Source organism: Salvelinus alpinus, chromosome 36 (genome assembly GCF_045679555.1).
Source record: "Salvelinus alpinus chromosome 36, SLU_Salpinus.1, whole genome shotgun sequence".
Classification (NCBI taxonomy): Eukaryota; Metazoa; Chordata; class Actinopteri; order Salmoniformes; family Salmonidae; genus Salvelinus; species Salvelinus alpinus.
The window spans coordinates 8996914-9016953 of record NC_092121.1 but is presented as its reverse complement, the minus strand read 5'-3'; the positions used below and the strand labels follow the sequence as shown (position 1 = coordinate 9016953).

The following is a 20040-nucleotide window of genomic DNA, read 5'->3' as shown; positions in this document are numbered from 1 at the left end:
TGATCGAGATATGCTAAGGTCTTCTTATTAACATATTTGACTGATTGTATCTGGCCTACATATGACCATTTGTTTTGGCATCTTGGGAAAATGTCCTGGGTACTGGCGTATCTTACTGTCATGGTAATGACACTGTATGCATTGTGTGCATTTTATTAAAAAGGCATCAGTCAGCTGTTTCCTTCTAATTTATAGTTTGGTAAGAATACACAGAGATCCTCTTGAGGCTAGCCCTTTTTCTTCTTGGGGAAACACTATTGTTATGTGGGTCTCTGCTATTCTTTCTTTCGCTCCTTTGTTTGGTTGCACTGTATTTACACTATATTTGTCTTGTGTAACACATCAGGAACAAAAGACAGAACAAACTACAATATCCACCTACTTTATCTAGGATCACAGCCTGGTCTCATAGACTAGACGTAAAATAGTAAATGTAAACCTGGGACACTCAAATTAGTATGATAGGTTACGTTTGGTATGGTTACATAAGACAGATGGTTACTTAAAGCATAAACAAAGGTAAGGTGGTTGGGGGTATAACACGAATGTCAAGCAACCAACAGGTTGCGAGTTCGAATCCCATCACGGACAATGTCTAGCAAACCAAAGGTTGCGAGTTAGAATCTCATCATGGACAATTTTAGCTAATTACCAACTTTTCAACTACTTACTACTTTTTAGCTACTTTGCAACTACTTAGCATGATAGCTAACCGTTCCTCTAATCCTAACCTTTTAACCATAATCCTAAACTTAACCCTAATCTTAACCATAACCCCTAGCCTAGCTAGAATTCATAACATACATACACTTAGCAAATTCGTACCATATTGTATGTTTTGCAGATTCGTAAAATATTGTACATTTTGCAAATGTTTACATATAATACGAATTGTGACTTGTAACATATCATACAAAATGGGTGATGGACATCCACAAATTATTACATACCATACGAAATGTAACATATCATAAGAGCGTTGGGCCAGTAACCAAAAGGTTGCTGGATTGAATCCACGAGCTGACAAGGTAAAAATCTGTCATTCTGCCCCTAAGCAAGGCAGTTAACCCACTGTTCCCCGGGCGCCGAAGACGTGGATGTCGATTATGGCAGCCCCCTGCACCTCTCTGATTCAGAGGGGTTGGGTTAAATGCGGACGACACATTTCAGTTGAAGGCTTTCAGTTGTACAACTGACTAAGTATCCCCCTTTCTCCTAAATGGAGTGTCTCTGATTTACGTAAAGAATAATACCAAATGCTCTGAGACCAGGTTGAGCCTCAGTTAAAACCTCATTACAAACTATCCCAAGTATCTACACTGACACCCAAAGTTGTAATTCAACAGATTCCACTAAAAGCATAGTCTTTGGTAGCTGACCTCAAATAACAGCAGCAGCAGGAGCAGCAGTATCTAGACTAGCCGTGTGCTGAGATAGGAAACGAGATACGCAACTGAGGCAAGATGGAGAGATTGGGCCTGTGTGCTGATTACTACCAGGTTCCCAGGGTCTTGTCTCTCTCTGGGGAGAGACCTGATCACAGCTTGGGTCTCCCCACTGTCATTACTGCCAGTGTGTGCTACAATAGGTCAGGGAGATGAGATAACATTGTGGGTGAGGAGCAGCAGGTGAGAAGCTCAACAGGGCATTATTAGGTATCCGGATCCCAGGGTGTAGCATTGCTGCTGACCTCAGGGGTTATGACTCACCATCTGCCACAGAGAATTCCTCCTGCTCAGAGCTCATGCCCAAGGGCCAATTCAACAGGGCAACGAAATATTTGTGTTGTTTTGGTTTGTCTAGTTTCTTTGTCTCTTTTTGTAAACAGATGAATGATAATGAATATGCTTTCAAAAAGTTTGATCTATAGTAGTGTCTGTTTATCATAGCCTTAGTGGCGGACTACATCCTAAGGAAAAACAGATTTGTAGCATTTCAGATTTATTCTATCTATATAGTCATAGGAGCTGACCTGTAGAACACAGTGCATGAACTGTGGAACCTGTCCTTCTGCCAGTCCGATATGTGGCCCACATTATATGGGTTTTCAGATTCTCAAATTCCAGTAGGTTTACAGGACCATCAGTCACTGAGAGCACGCCCCAGGGATGCTCTGATGAAAGCCATGTTAGATGGTTCACACACATGACCCCAGTCTGCTGACGCTGGGTACACCCTGTACCTTGACCTCTGACCCCAGCGCCTGTTTGATCTGAGAACCTGGTGTAAAATCAGAGGTGCCCATCACAGCCACACATGCCAGCCATCCGTCCAGTCTGACAGGCAGACACGGCAGAACCTGGGAATATTGAATTAAGACCTGCTGCTTTGACTGGAAAGCAGGAGCCAGTTGTTAAGAGGATGAGGCAGGCCCCATGCCCGTCTCTGACCAGCCAGCTTCAAGAGCAGCTGGTAACAGCTATCAGCTTTCACGGACAGGCCATGTGAAGTAGAGTTGAAGTCGGAAGTTTACATACACCTCAGTCGAATATATTTAAACTCAGTTTATCACAATTCCTGACATTTAATTCGAGTAAAAAGTCCCTGTCTTAGGTCAGTTAGGATCACCGCTATATTTTAAGAATGTGAAATGTCAGAATAATAGTTGAGAGAATTATTTATTTCAGCTTTTATTTCTTTCATCACATTCCCAGTGGGTCAGACGTTTACATACACTCAATTAGTATTTGGTAGCATTGCCTTTAAATTGTTTAACTTGGGTCAAACGTTTCGGGTAGCCTTCCACAAGCTTCCCACAATAAGTTGAGTGAATTTTGGCCGATTCCTCTTGGCAGAGTTGGTGTAACTGAGTCAGGTTTGTAGGCCTCCTTGCTCGCACACGCTTTTTCAGTTCTGCCCACAAATCTTCTATAGGATTGAGGTCAAGGCTTTGTGATGGCCACTCCAATACCTTGACTTTGTTGTCCTTAAGCCATTTTGTCACAACTTTGGAAGTATGCTTGGTGTCATTGTCCATTTGGAAGACCCATTTGTGACCAAGCTTTAACTTCCTGACTGATGTCTTGAGATGTTGCTTCAATATATCCACATAATTTTCCTCCATCATGAGCCATCTATTTTGGGAGGTGCACCAGTCCCTCCTGCAGCAAAGCACCCCCACAACATGATGCTGCCACCCCTGTGCTTCACGGTTGGGATGGTGTTCTTCGGCTTGCAAGCCGCCCCCTTTTTCCTCCAAACATAACGATGGTCATTATGGCCAAACAGTTCTATTTTTGTTTTATCAGACCAGAGGACATTTCTTCAAAAAGTACAATCTTTGTCCCCATGTGCAGTTGCAAACCGTAGTCTGGCTTTTTTATGGCGGTTTGTGAGCAGTGGCTTCTTCCTTGCTGAGCAGCCTTTCAGGTTATGTCATTATAGGACTCGTTTTCCTGTGGATATAGATACTTTTGTACCTGTTTCCTCCAGCATCTTCACAAGGTCCTTTGCTGTTGTTCTGGGATTGATTTCCACTTTTAGCACCAAAGTACATTAATCTCTAGGAGACAGAACGTGTCTCCTTCCTGAGCGGTATGATGGCTGTGTGGTCCCATGGTGTTTATACTTGCATACTATTGTTTGTACAGATGAACGTGTTACCTTCAGGCGTTTGGAAACTGCTCCCAAGGATGAACCAGACTTGTGGAGGTCTACAATTTTTTTTCTGAGGTCTTGGCTGTTTTCTTTTGATTTTCCCATAATGTCAAGCAAAGAGGCACTGAGTTTGAAGGTAGGCCTTGAAATACATCCACAGGTACACCTCCAATTGACTCAAATGATGTCAATTAGCCTATCAGAAGCTTCTAAAGCCATGACATAATTTTATGGAATTTTCCAAGCTCTTTAAAGGCACGCTCAACTTAGTGTATGTAAACTTCTGACCCACTGGAATTGTGATACAGTGAATTATAAGTGAAATAATCTGTCTGTAAACAATTGTTGGAAAAATGACTTGTGTCATGCACAAAGTAGATGTCCTAACCGACTTGCCAAAGCTATAGTTTGTTAACAAGAAATTTGTGGAGTGGTTGAAAAACGAGTTTTAATGACTCCAACTGTCACGTTCGTTTAGAGATGGATTGAACCAAGGTGCAGCGTGGTAGGCGTACATCTTTCTTTTATTTGATGACACAGAAAAAACAACAAAATACAAAACGAACGTAACGCTACATGCAGTGCAGAAAGCAACTACACACAAACAAGATCCCACAAACTAAAGGTGGGAAAAGGCTGCCTAGGTATGATCCCCAATCAGAGACAACAATAGACAGCTGCCTCTGATTGGGAACCATACCCGGCCAACAAAGAAATAGAAAAACTAGAATGCCCACCCAAATCACACCCCGACCTAACCAAATAGAGAAATAAAAAGGCTCTCTAAGGTCAGGGCGTGACACCAACCTAAGTGTATGTAAACTTCCGACTTCAACTGTATAATTATTGTGCTTTTCTATTAAATATCTCACTGCTCAAAACAAACTTGTAACTTTGTCTTGAGAGTAAATGCACCAAATTTGAAGTACCTGCATTTTCATTTGCATTGATTTATAAATAAATCTTTACCATTGAATACGGAAATGAAAACTTTGATAAGATTATGCTCACTTAATGAATCCAACTCAAGCCATTTCATAACCAAAATTCAGAGATTGATTTATGGCATGGATATCACATTTTGATGAAATGAGAGTAGGGTAAGCACCATCTGCAAAATAATTTCAAATCAGTCGACCTCACACTTGTAAATGCACTGCTGTTGTTGGTACCAGACACCTCAAGTCATGACCAGCACCTCTGACCTTGGCCTCTTATATTCTGACATGCTAATGATCAGCACATCAACTACTTTCACTGGCACCAAACAACTTATATCAGCTCATCCTATATCATCTGCTTTTAAGGGGCGGCAGGAAGCCTGGTGGTCAGAGCGTTGGGCCAGTAACCGAAAGGTTGGTAGATTGAATCCCAGAGGTAAAAACCTCTCATTCTGCCCCTGAATAAGGCACTGTTCCTAGGCCGTCATTGTAAATAAGAATTTGTTCTTAACTGACTTGCCTAGTTAAAATAAATAAGGGTGTAAGATATGCATATGGGTGCCTAATTGTCTGTTATTATATTGACACCCTTGTCTTTCAACAGGAAGTTGTTGGACACAAATATAGTTGATTTGATCCAGGGACAGTGGATATCTTTGTGCACATCTGAATGGCTGATGCGTTGTCCAGATGTGGTGTGTGACCCGGCACTGACCCACAGTGCCCCAGAAGACCGCCCGAGCCCTGAAAATGTACTCCCCTTTGTGAAACAGAAAAGCGTGCAGCTAGACATCAGCAAGACAAATACTTGCTAATGATTTGTAACATCTCAAGAGAATGACAAACGTCAACAAAGATAAGAATAAAAACTGTACAAAAAAGTACAAATGTTCCTGTATGATTACATTCACATGTTGAGAGTCGTCTACCACAACTCTTAACATTCACATAATCAAACATAAGCCACCAGGGCATCATAGTAAGACAATATCCTCCTCCTACGTGCAACCTCAGAGCGCAGTACCTTGACAGCTCTGTGTTGGTAACCCCAGTAGAGCAGAGGACTCAGCCCCTGCCCCACCCCTGCCTCTGGCTCTATGCTGACTGCTGACAGAGGGCAGGGGGCCATCTGAGGGGCTACTGATGCCAGGGTCCATGTTCCACTACGTTACAGTATACAACCCCGCTCTGCAACCATCTGCTCAAGTCATCAGGCCTCCTGCACTGCTGCTGGAAAAGAGTTTGTGTGCTGCTTGCTGACATGTCAAAACAAACCAAGATGAGGGCCCAGTGCAGCACCGTGACCCCTCTTGCCGCCTGCCCAGACCCCTGCTGGGACACCATAAGGCCTGTGTTTTACTTTCAGACATGACCCTTACAGAGATGACCCTCTGGACTAACATCCCTGCTGCTGAATAGACAAGTAAGAAAACCTGTGTGCATGCTCAGTGACACTAGGTAAACATGTAAACCTGCAAGGCACTGGACTGTTAAGTGGTGGACAGTAAATGTTGTGGAGAGGAAAGGAAGCCTGGCAATGCAGGGTAGTGATCTGCTGTGGGCTGTAGTGCCATCCCACTGGGACCAAACTGGTTGAATCAACAATGTTTCCACGTTATTTCAACAACAAAAATAAATGTGATGACATTGAATCAATGGGGAAAACTGATTGGTTTTGCAAAAAGTCATCAATGTAAAGGAATTTCAGGGATTCCTGTATCCCCCCCCCCCCCCCCAATCTAATGGAATGGTTAAAAATCTTGTTGATTTCACATTCGCTGACAACTCAATAAAATGTACATCAAAACTAGATGTTGAAATGATGTCTGTGCCCAGTGGCATGCCACCGTATAGAGCAGCTCTCTCTCGCCCCCCTGGCAGTCTAATCTGAACCTGCTAGGACAGCATGGGCCCAGGTCACATGCCTGTAATTGATGGTCCATTCACTTCTAACCCTCTCAGTAGTGCTTGGCTGCACCTTTTGAGACTTTTTCCAGCTGGAAAGTGTTGAGCTCTTTAGCAGAGAAATTCGATGGACAGGGACAGGTTTGCCCTGGGCCCTCTTTCAACAGTATCCTCACCTGGAGAAATAGCTAGATTTTCCTTCAGTATGTTACATAGAACTGATCCCCACTCCATCAGGATGTTACATGGAAATGATCCCCACTCCGTCAGGATGTTACATGGAAATTATCTCCACTCCATCAGGATGTTACATGGAAATAATCCCCACTCCATAAGGATGTTACATGGAAATGATCCCCACTCCATCAGGATGTTACATGGAAATGATCCCCACTCCATCAGGATGTTACATGGAAATGATCCCCACTCCATAAGGATGTTACATGGAAATGATCCCCACTCCATCAGGATGTTACATGGAAATGATCCCCACTCCGTCAGGATGTTACATGGAAATGATCCCCACTCCGTCAGGATGTTACATGGAAATGATCTCCACTCCATCAGGATGTTACATGGAAATGATCCCCACTCCATCAGGATGTTACATGGAAATGATCCCCACTCCATCAGGATGTTACAAGGAAATGATCCCCACTCCATCAGGATGTTACATGGAAAGGATCCCCACTCCGTCAGGATGTTACATGGAAATGATCCCCACTCCATCAGGATGTTACATGGAAATGATCCCCACTCCGTCAGGATGTTACATGGAAATAATCTCCACTCTATCAGGATGTTACATGGAAATGATCCCCACTCCGTCAGGATGTTACATGGAAATGATCCCCACTCCATCAGGATGTTACATGGAAATGATCCCCACTCCATCAGGATGTTACATGGAAATGATCCCCACTCTGTCAGAATGTTACATGGAAATGATCTCCACTCCATCAGGATGTTACATGGAAATGATCCCCACTCCATCAGGATGTTACATGGAAATGATCCACACTCCATAAGGATGTTACATAGAAATGATCTCCACTCCATCAGGATGTTACATGGAAATGATCCCCACTCCGTCAGGATGTTACATGGAAATGATCTCCACTCCATCAGGATGTTACATGGAAATGATCTCCACTCCGTCAGGATGTTACATGGAAATAATCTCCACTCCATCAGGATGTTACATGGAAATGATCCCCACTCCATCAGGATGTTACATGGAAATGATCCGCACTCCATCAGGATGTTACATGGAAATGATCCCCACTCCATCAGGATGTTACATGGAAATGATCCCCACTCCATCAGGATGTTACATGGAACTGATCCCCACTCCGTCAGGATGTTACATGGAAATGATCTCCACTCCATCAGGATGTTACATGGAAATGATCCCCACTCCATCAGGATGTTACATGGAAATGATACCCACTCCATCAGGATGTTACATGGAAATGATCTCCACTCCATCAGGTGGTTACATAGAAATGATCTCCACTCCATCAGGATGTTACATAGAAATGATCTCCACTTCATCAGGATGTTACATAGAAATGATCTCCACTCCATCAGGGTGTCTCATAGAAATGATCTCCACTCCATCAGGATGTTACATAGAAATTATCTCCACTCCATCAGGGTGTCTCATAGAAATGATCTCCACTCCATCAGGATGTTACATAGAAATTATCTCCACTCCATCAGGGTGTCTCATAGAAATGATCTCCACTCCATCAGGATGTTACATGGAAATGATCCCCACTGGAATGGGCTGTACTGTACAGTACCAGTTGACAGACCATGCAGATGTTTGTTTAGTGGAGACTTACAGCCACGTTACTCACAGCTCAAAAAGTAGCAAATCTCATGAGTCAGGTTACCTAACTAATGATACAGTGAAGATTGAGACATGGAAGAAAATACAAATGAGATGATATTGTAGCGAGAGCAAATCATCTAGAGAGTTTGGCATCTTAATTGAACCTATACAAAACATTGAAAACTTACAAGAAGAATCATTCAGTCCCATTCTACCCACCGAAAACAGTTTCTGACTGAGAAGGAACCAAAAGATGAGAACGATATAGAATATCTGCATCTTCTTCCTGTCTTTTTGCATGGTTAACATTTATTTTAGAGTTACATTTAAGTATATGGATCCCCCAGTGAGTCATTGGTATTAAACTAACAGCTGCGGCATGTTGATACGAGCACAAGATGCACGTATCAACATGGACTAACAATTAGGCATACTCCATAACAGACAGCTTTAACTGCCATGTAATAAATGAAACAGATATGCTTTGAACTGCTGCAAGTAGTTGCTTCTCAAGTTGTTACATAAGTTAATATTTCCTTGCTTGATGGCTTGTTGTGTGCGCCTAGGATAATGAAATCAGTCACTGGAGTTCCCCCTGTTTGCCAACGGTTTGGTCAGAAAACCTGCAATGCAAAGTTAATGTACACAAAATCAGAAATGGGTAACTTCCCACTGGGCACAAACTGGTTGAATCCCCATTGTTTCCACGTCATTTCAATGAAATTACGTTGAACTAACAGGGAATAGAAGTTGAATTGACATCTGTGCAGTGGGTTACTGTACCATGGTTATATGTATTTATATCCACTACAGAAACTAAATCAAGCTGGATTTATGAAAGAGATTTGAATTAAAAGCCTTATAAAGATGATATCATAAAATGTTAAAGTATTCTTTCGCAAAACGTATTGCAAAGGTCAACGGCTATATCTATTTTTATGAGGATAGAACAGTGGTGACACTGTGTTCCCCACCTTAAAAACCTCCACGTCCTTTGATTTGAATTTATGGACCTATCCTCATCAAACTGAGACCTGTGTTTATGATTCATAATAAAACCATCTCTATAAAGTCTCTTTAGTTCCAAAATCCTCCATCCTCCACGGAAAACTACTTGCAATTGATTGCCTTAGCAAATCACCAAGTAACACCAAAACAATGGTGCGTAGTGACCATTTTAAAAATGAGGCTAAAAACTATTTGTCAGTGATATAGTGAGCTCCAATTTGAGGGTATTGCCATCCATATCGGGTGAACCGTTTACAAATTACAGCACTTTATGAAGTCACTTTTATAAAAAATATTAGAGAATATGTTTCTAAACACTTCTACATTAATGTTGATGCCATCACGACTACGGATAATCCTGAATGAATCGTGAATAATGAGAGGCATAAATATCATACCCCTCCAAAAAATGCTAACCTCCTCTGTTAATGGTAATGGTGAGAGTTTAACATGTCTTGGGAGTTTGATCTTTGAGCTTCTGTAACTTTCTCACTCATCATTATTCACCATTCATTCAGGATTATTCGTAATCATGGTGACATCCAGAAACATATTCTATTCTTATTTACAATAAACTGTCTCAAAAATGATACAATATGTTATTTACCATTCATTTCTATTGGGCACAAAATAATCTGAAACACAACCAAAACGAACAGCAAATGCATCCAAAAGGTTTGTAGAGTCACAAGATTGATGTAGTCATTGTGTACTAGGAATATGGGACCAAATACTAAACTTTTAACTACTTTAATACACATGTAAGTGAATTTGTCAGAATACATTTGGTTCCCAAAAAGTGCTGTAATTTCTACATGGTTCACCCAATACAGATGAAAGTAACCTGAAATTAAAACTGACAGTCTGCACTTTAACCTCATAGTCATTGTATCATTTCAAATCCAAAGTGCTGGAGTACAGAGCCAAAACAACAAAAAATGTGACACCGTCCAAATACGTTTGGACCTCACTTGTAAGTGACGAGGCAAGGTTCAGAGTAGCATTAAAGAAAACAAAACCAGATGGACACTATGACTGCTCACTAAACAAACTCACTAAATGATGATTCATCTCTCTTGCCTCCCCTCAGTATGGATTCAATAGCAGCTTGACCTTTGAGGGGTCATGGTCAGCTCTCTCCTTCCTCTCCCTGGGGTGTCTGTGCGTGAGAGGAGCTATGGTCCACAGATCACCACTGGGGCCTATCCTAACCCCATTACACAGTCCCCTGTCTATGGAGGCCTATGGAGTGACAACCCCAGCGTTGGAGACAAGCCTTGCTGATGGAGTAATGCAGTTGGCCGTGTAGTTATTTTTTTATCCCAGTATTTAGAAGGATTTCCATTGAACTGATGTGTCGTAATCTTGGGAGTTGACAGAAACTCTACCCTGTTAGACATGTTTCATTCATTTATTTATGTTACTACCTTTCTTGAGAAGCTGTATTGTATGCCAGGATTCTGCAGTGATTAGGAGTCAGACAACAGTCTGGTAGAAGGTTTAGGGCTGGATTCAATCTGTATAGCTGAAGTATCGCGGAGGATCCGCGTTTACCGTGAATGCAGTCTCTGCGAACGCGGGAACATTGCCTTTAAATTTCTGTCAGGCTATAACGTGGATCTTCCTCGATACGGATTGAATCCAGCCCTTAATCCGTGACTAGGTCAAATGGGAGGTGGGCATTAGCAGAGTGGCCAAGGCTCAGGGATTCTATGGGACTGCAAGTTTCCTATGAATGCTGTCTAGCAAGGTCACTTATGGGTCTGGCTTCATCAGTGTGTCTACAATGTGAGAACATGCCCCACTCAGCCCCCTACCATGGCTGGACTCACTCACATCAGCAACATGGGCCTTCCCTGTCACCACCATATGGTCCACATTCACATAGGCACTGGGAAAGCAGCACGCTCAGCATCATTATGTAAATGTAGACGCCAAGGCCTTGGTAGACCCAGGCAGAAAAGTAGACAGAAGCCCAGCCTGAGGGAGGGGCTGAGGGGCTCTCTTTCTCATTCCCATGCAGAGACACTGAGGGGTTGGCCGTCAAAGCCACATGATAATGCCTCAGCTGATGCACGCGGGCCATTTAGCATGCATTGCATATGTTTGGGTATGTTTTCTTCTGGATCTCAGAAGCCATTGGCCGTACAGGCCTACAGCAAGACAACCTAGGAAACAATGGAACAAGCTGAAAAACAAGACAATACTAGAATGAGTCCAACCAAGGACTTGTGTACGTGATTTTATGTTTGGGTTCCAATGTATATGGTTTCGTGGGAGAAATACTATCTTGTGCATCATTCAGACCAACCAAACTTAGGGCACAATAAAAAAAGAATAAAATCTCACATTGCCAGTTCGATAGGGAAAGTCCCACTGGTATTTGACAGTTGAAACATTTGAATGTTTGATTTCTAAAAGCATTTCTTTGGTATTCCACATTGCAATGTTTCTTTGTATTCACATTGATATGTTTCTTTGTATTCACATTGGGAGTTTCAGTAGCATGTCACAACTCACAGTAGATCTCTCCCATGACTTGAGAATAGTTGGAATCTACGTTATGTGGACCATGGGCGACATCATATTCAACTTGCTTCAAACAGCCTTAGCTGTTTGCCGTGTTGTATGACACTAAATGTGAATGAATTAAAGGATGAAAATGAATTGTTGCTACTTTATTTGTCTGATATCACAGATTATTGAAATAAAATGACATCTGAGAATCATTGTTTACTGTTATGGTACTAATAACAATACTTTTTATCGTCTTTCTATACCCTATTTACATCCAGTCCCAGGATGGAAGCCAGTGTGCTGATATTACTTCAAATCTCATCAGTACATTTTGTTTTGATTTAAAAATAGGTGTTAGTCGCCCTCTGTTGGTTAACCATAGAACAAGTGTTGTTTTTTGCCATCTTTGTAAGCCTGCCACACACAAACTATACGATACATTTAATAAACATAAGACTGAGTGTGAGTTTTTGTCACAACGCGGCTCGTGGGAAGTGACAAAGAGCTCTTATAGGACCAGCGCACAAATAATAATATAATTATAATCAATAATTTTGCTCTTTATTTAACCATCTTACATATAAAACCTTATTTGATCATAGAAAATTGTGAATAACTCACCACAGGTTAATGAGAAGGGTGGCTTGAAAGGATGCACACAACTCTGCAATGTTGGGTTGTATTGGAGAGAGTCTCAGACTTAAATCATTTCCCACACACAGTCTGTGTCTGTATTTAGTTTTCATGCTAGTGAGGGCCGAGAATCCACTCTCACATAGGTAGTGGTTGCAAAGGGCATCAGTGTCTTAACAGCACGATTTTCCAAGGCAGGATACTCTGAGCGCAGCCCAATCCAGAAATCTGGCAGTGGCTTCTGAATAAATTACATTTTCACAAAACTGCTTGTTGCAATTTCGATGAGGCTCTCAAGTTTAGATATTGGTAAGTGGATTGGAGGCAGGGCATGAAAGGGATAACGAATCCAGTTCTTTGTGTCATCCGTTTCGGGAAAGAACCTGCGTAATATGTGCTTTGCTATATCACATATGACATTGTCCGTAAGCTTGAGTTCATTTGCACACAAAAAAATCACACAATGATGGAAAGACCTGTGTGTTGTCCTTGTTAATGCAGACAGAGAAGAGCTCCAACTTCTTAATCATAGCCTCAATTTTGTCCCGCACATTGAATACAGTTGTGGAGAGTCCCTGTAATCCTAGATTCAGATCATGCAGGTGAGAAAAAACATCACCCAGATAGGCCAGTCATGTGAAAAACTTGTCATCATGCAAGCGGTCAGACAAGTGAAAATTATGGTCAGTAAAGAAAACTTTAAGCTCGTCTCAATTTAAAAAAATGTGTCAATACTTTGCCCATTGATAACCAACGCACTTCTGTATGTTGTGAAAGAGTTACATGGTCCCTGCCCATATCATTGCACAGTGCAGAAAATACACGACAGTTCAGGGGCCTTGCTTTAACAAAGTTAACCATTTTCACTGTAGTGTTCAAAACATCTTTCAAGCTGTCAGACATTCCCTTGGCAGCAAGCAAGTCTCTTCTTATTATTTGTGTCCTTTAGTAGTGGTTTTCGATCAAGAAATTCGACCATGAAGGTCTGATTCACACAGTCTCCTCTGAACAGTTGATGTTGAGATGTGTCTGTTACTTGAACTCTGTGAAGCATTTATTTGGGCTGCAATCTGAGGTGCCGTTAACTCTAATGAATTTATCCTCTGCAACAGAGGTAACTCTGGGTCTTTCTTTCCTGGAAGACCCCGGAAGACCCGGGTCTTCCTTTCCTGTGGCGATGATGGTTTTTGCAAACTGCACTTGAAAAACTTTCAAAGTTCTTGACATTTTCCGGATTGACTGACCTTCATGTCTTAACGTAATGATGTAGTGTTGTTTCTTTTTGCTTATTTGAGATGTTCTTGCCATAATATGGACTTGGTATTTTACCAAATAGGGCTATCTTCTGTATACCACCCCTACCTTGTCACAACACAACTGATTGTCTCAAACGCATTAAGAAGGAAAGAAATTCCGCAAATCAACTTTTAACAAGGCACACCTGTTAATTGAAATACATTCCAGGTGTCTACCACATGAACCAGACGTCCCAAGGCAAAGGGTGGCTACTTTGAAGAAACTCAAATATAAATATATTTTGATTTGTTTAACACTTTTTTGGTTACTACATGATTCCATACAGTGGCAAGAACAAATATTTGGAATTTTGGAATTACCTGGATTTCTGCATAAATTGGTCATAAAATTAGATCTGATCTTCATCTAAGTCACAACAACAGACAAACACAGTCTGCTTAAACTAATAACATGGGTGGGTCCTAGGAGGGCATGGGCCCACCCACTGGGGAGCCAGGCCCAGCCAATCAGAATGAGGGCTTTATTTCAGACAGAAATACTCCTCAGTTTCATCACCTGTCCATGCGGCTGTTCTCAGATGATCCCTCAGGTGAAGAATTCGGATGTGGATGTCCTGGGTTGGCGTGGTTACACGTGGTCAGCTCATGAAACAACACCTGCGTTGCGTTTGTTGCGTTTATATTTGTGTTCAGTATACATGGGTTTAACCTCTACTCAGCTACCATTTGGAGTTGTTTTAATTTTATTTGGAATTTTAGGACCCCTTTAAGTATGAAAAAATAAAGGATAAAATATTTAATTTGTCCTTTAATATAGCCCATAGAAATGCATTGAATAACACATTCATAAATGGCAAAAAAGACAAGTCAAGAAATAAATAATAAGGAATGAAGTGTCTGTGGGGGATCGCCAGTCTCCCATTTCTACAGTGGGGTCATATTAGTTTACCCCAAATAGGTCTGAAGCTAGACAAAAGTTGGTACATCAGCTTTACCGACTTCAGACGAGTCCCGTGGGGGTCGTAGAGCAAAACCATTGTGTTCGTGAGAGTCTCGTCTTTCCATAGTCATATTAGTTTGTAGGAGAAAATCCATTTTCGGGATGTCTCATGGTCTGACAAACACCGCTGTAGCTCGGCCACCTTCCACTGCAGATGCGGAAGGCTGACATCTGCGGATGAAGTGAATTTGAGACGCATTCCATGTAAAAATAAATAAATAGCATATCTCTCTAGTCTAAATTGACAGATTTTTTTTTATTTGTGTTACTTAGATAGACAAGACTATTAAATTGCTGAGACCGTTCACTGTATTTTAATGGCAGAGCCAAAAACGCAAAATGCTCAATGCAGAATACTGTTCCAAAGAAAATAGTAAATATAGAGACATTGTGTATAATGTATTTTTTTTCTTCCAATTCCATCCAACTTCAAGTGCTGGTTGTTAAGGCTAATACAGGCTAATTCAAATCTGGACTTTGAAGCCAGTTCCACTGCTGATGTTCATGCTTCCCATCAAATCAAGGACTGATTTACGAAGATGGTGGATAAATGAAGATAGTTCACTCAGGACATTTATCATTGAAAAAAATTCTACGTTCCAGTCTACTTAACTGGGTGTCTCCCCCATAGACACCAACGCAATAGCAGCTGGTTCAGGTCTACTTAAAATAGACCTGAATGGTTCAGGTCTACTTAAATTTAACTAAAATAAAATAACAGCGAGTGGGGTGTTTCACTTCCAATTCAGTCTCTGTGATTTAGACCTGGGACACCAGATGGACACAATTTATCAGGTAAAACAGAACCAGCAGTACTCTGCACCTACTAACAGATGTGAATACAACCAGCCTAGATTATCAGATCATTGCAGATCCCATTACAATAAAACTAAAGTATGCCTAAGTATAACTTGATCTGCAACAGAGACCGTTAACTCCAAACAGAAAACGTTTTTACTCTAAAAAACTGGGGGGACCTACCCGAATTAGTCCAATAGAAACTAGTTTGCTGCAAAACGATTGTTGGGCATAAATGTTTCCACTGCAAAACAATTTGCAACACTAACAAATATACCGAAATTAAAAAGACACTCCATCACACTGATTGTCTTGACAGTCCACAATTGAATGGATCTTTAAAGGAATGAAAAGATTTGGCACGGGTCCTCAGATCCTCAAAAGGTTCCACAGCTGCACCATCGAGAGGATCCTGACTGGTTGCATCACCGCCTGGTATGGCAACTGCTTGGCCTCCGACCGCAAGGCACTACAGAGGGTAGTGCGTACGGGCCAGTACATCACCGGGGCCAAGCCTCCTGCCATCCAGGACCTCTATACCAGGTGGTGTCAGAGTAAAGCCCTAAAAATTGGCTAAAACTCCAGCCGCCCTAGTCAGACTTCTCTACTACCGCGCTGCAAGCGGTACCGGATCACCAAGACTAGGTCCGAAAGGCTTTTTAACAGCTTCTACCCCCAACCCATAAGACTCCTGAACAGTTAACCAAATGGCTACCTGGACAATTTGTATTGCAACCCTCCAATTTTTACACTGCTGCTACTAGTGTTACACTTTACCTACAAGTACATATTACCCGAATTACCTCAACTAACCAGTGCCACCGCACATTGACTCTGTGCCGGGTAGCCCCTGTATAGCTTCGTTACTGTGATTTTCTATTTCCTTTCAATTTTGTTTGTTTACTTCAGTCCATTTAGTAAATAATTCACTTTTTTCTTAAATCTGCATTGTTGGTTAACAGCTGGTAAGCAAGCATTTCACTGTAAGGTCTACACCCGTTGTATCCAGCGCATGTGACATTAAATTTGATCGTTTAATTTTACATTTATGTAAGAACCTACACATTTGTGGAGCAGCTAGCTCACTGTGCTGAAGTTTCATTACTTCAAGAAAAACTCAGGCTTTAAAAGAGACGGGCAAATGGCCCTGTGGTTGGAGACACCAATTTCACGTTCACAACACTACAGGAACACGAAAGTTGGGAAATTATGGATGAGCCAATGTTTTTTTTGAATGGGAATCAGTTGACGAATGGACAACGGAAAGAACTGTCCAGCAGAACGCACAATAAGTCAGCCTCAGCCGTTACACAAAACAAAGCACTCATTTCAGTTAATTGGCAAAGGTTCCCCATTGAATTGTACAAACGTAATTATTTAACTAAAGACAGGCCAGAAGACCAAGATACAGAACATTGTTTATTTCAGATACAACAGAGCAGGTCAGCCTAGAAAGAAAGCCTTCCTGTCAATTGGTCTCATCTCCTGCACATCCTAGATTAGAACTTCTGGAACTGCTTCTTGGCTCCAGCGGCCTTTGTGACCTTGAGGACGTTGAACCTCACCGTCTTGCTGAGGGGTCGGCACTCTCCGACGGTAACAATGTCTCCGACGGAGACGTCTCTGCAGAGAAAAGGAGAGAATTAATGGAGCATAATCCTGAAGTGACCAAGGCACTGCTTTTGGAGGTATGACAACATCAACCAATGTGCCATCTCATGTGATAGGTAGGCCAAACTGCATCAGTGTTGCCATTAGGCAGTGTCGTCAGAGCCACATGGGCTTGGAAGACCATCGTGAGAAAAACATCATTTGCAGCCAACATTAAATCTGATTTAATGGAACTTTAACTGTAGTGGAACAGTGAGTTACAGCCATCCTTGCAGTAGGAAAGGCACAATCAGCCAATTATTGGATACAGCCTGGTCAGAAAAGACACATGCAAGGAAGAGAGGTTGGAAAGGCTCAACAGTATGACAGAGATCCTCTTACCTGAAGGCAGGTGAGAGATGAACCGACATGTTCTTGTGCCTCTTCTCAAAGCGGTTGTATTTGCGGATGTAATGCAGGTAGTCACGTCTGATGACGATGGTCCTCTGCATCTTCATCTTGGTCACCACGCCTGAAAAGGCAGAATCAGGTCAATGTGTGGTCAATCTTAGAATACATCTAAGCACTGATCTAGGGATAGGAGTAGACCGTTGAATAGGGTGAGCAGGGGGTTTGGGTCGTTGCATCAGTAATGCCATAAGGCATTGTCGTCATAACCAGAAGGCTTGGAAGACCATCGTGAGAAAAACATCATTTGCAGTTCAGTGAGAAAACAAAGCTGACTGTTTTACATCCAAACCAAAAACAATAAACAGCAAGGAAATGTAAAGACTAACCGGAGAGGATACGACCACGGATGGAGACATTTCCAGTGAAGGGGCATTTCTTGTCAATGTAAGTGCCATCAATAGCCTGTAGAAACAAAATATGTTAGGTTCTCTGCAAATCCTTCCATAACTCTCAAACCCAGGTAAAAAAAAATACAAAAATAATAATAACATTCAACAATTAATGATTTTACTGCGGTTGAGTTCATAAGGAAATAAGTCAATTGAAAAAAATGTATTAGGCCCTAATCTTTGGATTTCACATGAATGGGCAGGGGCACAGCCATGGGTGGGCATAGACCCACCTACTGGGGAGCCAGACCCAGAAAGTTTCCCCCACAAAAGGGCTTTGGACAGAAATACCCGTTTCAGCTATCAGGGTGGCTGGTCTCAGACAATGGTTACACGTGGTCTGCAGTTGAGGCCAATTAGACGTACTGCCAAATTCTCTACAACGACGTTGGAGGCAGCTTATGATAGACAAATGAACATTCCAATTTCTTGCAAAAGCTCTGGTGGACATTCTAGCAGTCAGCATGCCAATTGCAAGCTCCTTCAATTTGAGACATCTGTGGCATTGTTTGACAAAACTTCATATTTTAGTGTGGCCTTTAATTGTGCACCGCACAAGGTGCACCTGTGTAATAATGCTGTTTAATCAGCTTTGATGCCACAGGTGGATGGATTATCTTGGCAAATGATAAATCCTCACTAACAGGAATGTAAACAAGTTTGTGAACAACATTTTATGGAAATAAGCTTTTTGTGCATATGGAACATTTCTGGGACCTTTTATTTCCACTCGTGAAACATGGGACCAACAGGTTACATCTATATTTTTGTTCAGTATGGACGCCAAAATCCCTCCTATAACTGCATCAGTGTTGCCATTAGGCAGTGTCGTCAGAGCCTCAGGCTTGGAAGACCATCGTGAGAAAAACATCATTTGCAGCTTGCAAAGAGCAGTTAACCATACAAGCTAATTGACCACGAGATACAAGGCTGTATTCAAAGATGAATCATACTGCCCATAAGGAGCACAACTGTAGTTTTAGGATAGTTTAGGTTGTTGGGTAAGATACCTCTCTTGGAGTTTTGAAGCCTAGACCAACACTCTTGTGGTAGCGTGGGAGCTTCTCCTTGGCCTCCTTGCCACCTTCACCAACCAGAACACGCTTCTTGTTCTGGAAGATGGTTGGCTGCTTCTGATAAGCCCTCTCCGTCTGTGGGGAAAAATACATAACACCAGGTCAAAAACTGATCTATGCAGAGCCTAACCCGTCGCTCCATCACGGATCTGAAAAGACCCATCTTCAAGTTACACTGCATCAGTGTTGCCATTAGGCAGTGTCGTCAGAGCCTCATAGGCTAGGAAGACCATCGTGAGAAAAACATCATATGCAGGTAAATCGATGTGCATTTTGAAATATACCCTACTAGACAAGCAGTAGATCAGACAGGATGCACTAGCAAGATTTACAATCTATGAAGCCGACCATAATGAAAGTTCTGAATAACTAGGTAGCTAGCTAAACAAAACCCATAAAAAGTCCATAACATTTGGAATATTAAATTTGAGAAAGTAGACCGCTGAGTTTAGCCAACTAACGGGTGATCAGGCTAGCTAGCCAAATTCGCGTATAAACTAATCTAACGGCTATAGTTTTTCCAGTACGCTAAGCTTCTCACGCATACATTTATCTAGCAATGACATGTTTTAGTGATCAACTCTGCCATGAGTCAGTAAATTTCGATTATCAACTACAGATGAAGCATACGCCCAATGCTGTAAAGGCCTAGTTAGCAAACTTCCTACTGGATCTCCGACAAAGCGCACCACACGGCACAGGGCCTGGAACGTGATAGTCGAAGTAGATAACACCGTTAAGGGCCCAGTCTACTTCGATATACTTCAATCGCATGCTTTTCGCTTAACAAACGCTATTTATTGTAGGCTGCAATGCCATTATGTTTGTTTTTCTATCTAAAAAGCACATTCATTTCGCCACGCTATTTTGCTGAACGTACTTGTGCGTCCGCCATCTTTGCCAGCCGAGTCGTAAAGAGAATTAAGCATGCGCGCGACGGACAGAAGTCAGAGAGGACAGGATATGACGTTTAAGAAAGGGCAAGGCAGAAGCGGAACGTTGGATTCCATTTGTGTCAAAAT

At 41.9% G+C, this 20040-nt stretch overlaps 1 protein-coding gene and 4 non-coding genes across 5 annotated transcripts; all 5 read right to left on the bottom strand.

Annotated features, from left to right (window-relative positions):
* Window positions 1–16898: 16898 nt before the first annotated feature.
* On the bottom strand, window positions 16899–20004 carry LOC139565324 (small ribosomal subunit protein uS17). The gene is made up of 5 exons (XM_071385550.1): window positions 19899–20004; window positions 18953–19093; window positions 17880–17955; window positions 17485–17614; window positions 16899–17115 (listed from the first exon to the last, which is right to left on the bottom strand). Exons 1-5 carry the CDS (start codon window positions 19911–19913, stop codon window positions 16992–16994), a joined length of 486 nt encoding a protein of 161 aa, XP_071241651.1. The 5' UTR covers window positions 19914–20004; the 3' UTR covers window positions 16899–16991.
* Window positions 17226–17309, bottom strand: LOC139565560 (small nucleolar RNA SNORD35). The gene has a single exon (XR_011672926.1). It is a non-coding gene; the product is annotated as a small nucleolar RNA SNORD35 (small nucleolar RNA).
* Window positions 17720–17802, bottom strand: LOC139565557 (small nucleolar RNA SNORD35). The gene has a single exon (XR_011672923.1). It is a non-coding gene; the product is annotated as a small nucleolar RNA SNORD35 (small nucleolar RNA).
* Window positions 18740–18821, bottom strand: LOC139565561 (small nucleolar RNA SNORD35). Its single transcript, XR_011672927.1, has one exon. It is a non-coding gene; the product is annotated as a small nucleolar RNA SNORD35 (small nucleolar RNA).
* LOC139565559 (small nucleolar RNA SNORD35) lies at window positions 19190–19273 on the bottom strand. Its single transcript, XR_011672925.1, has one exon. It is a non-coding gene; the product is annotated as a small nucleolar RNA SNORD35 (small nucleolar RNA).
* Window positions 20005–20040: the final 36 nt, after the last annotated feature.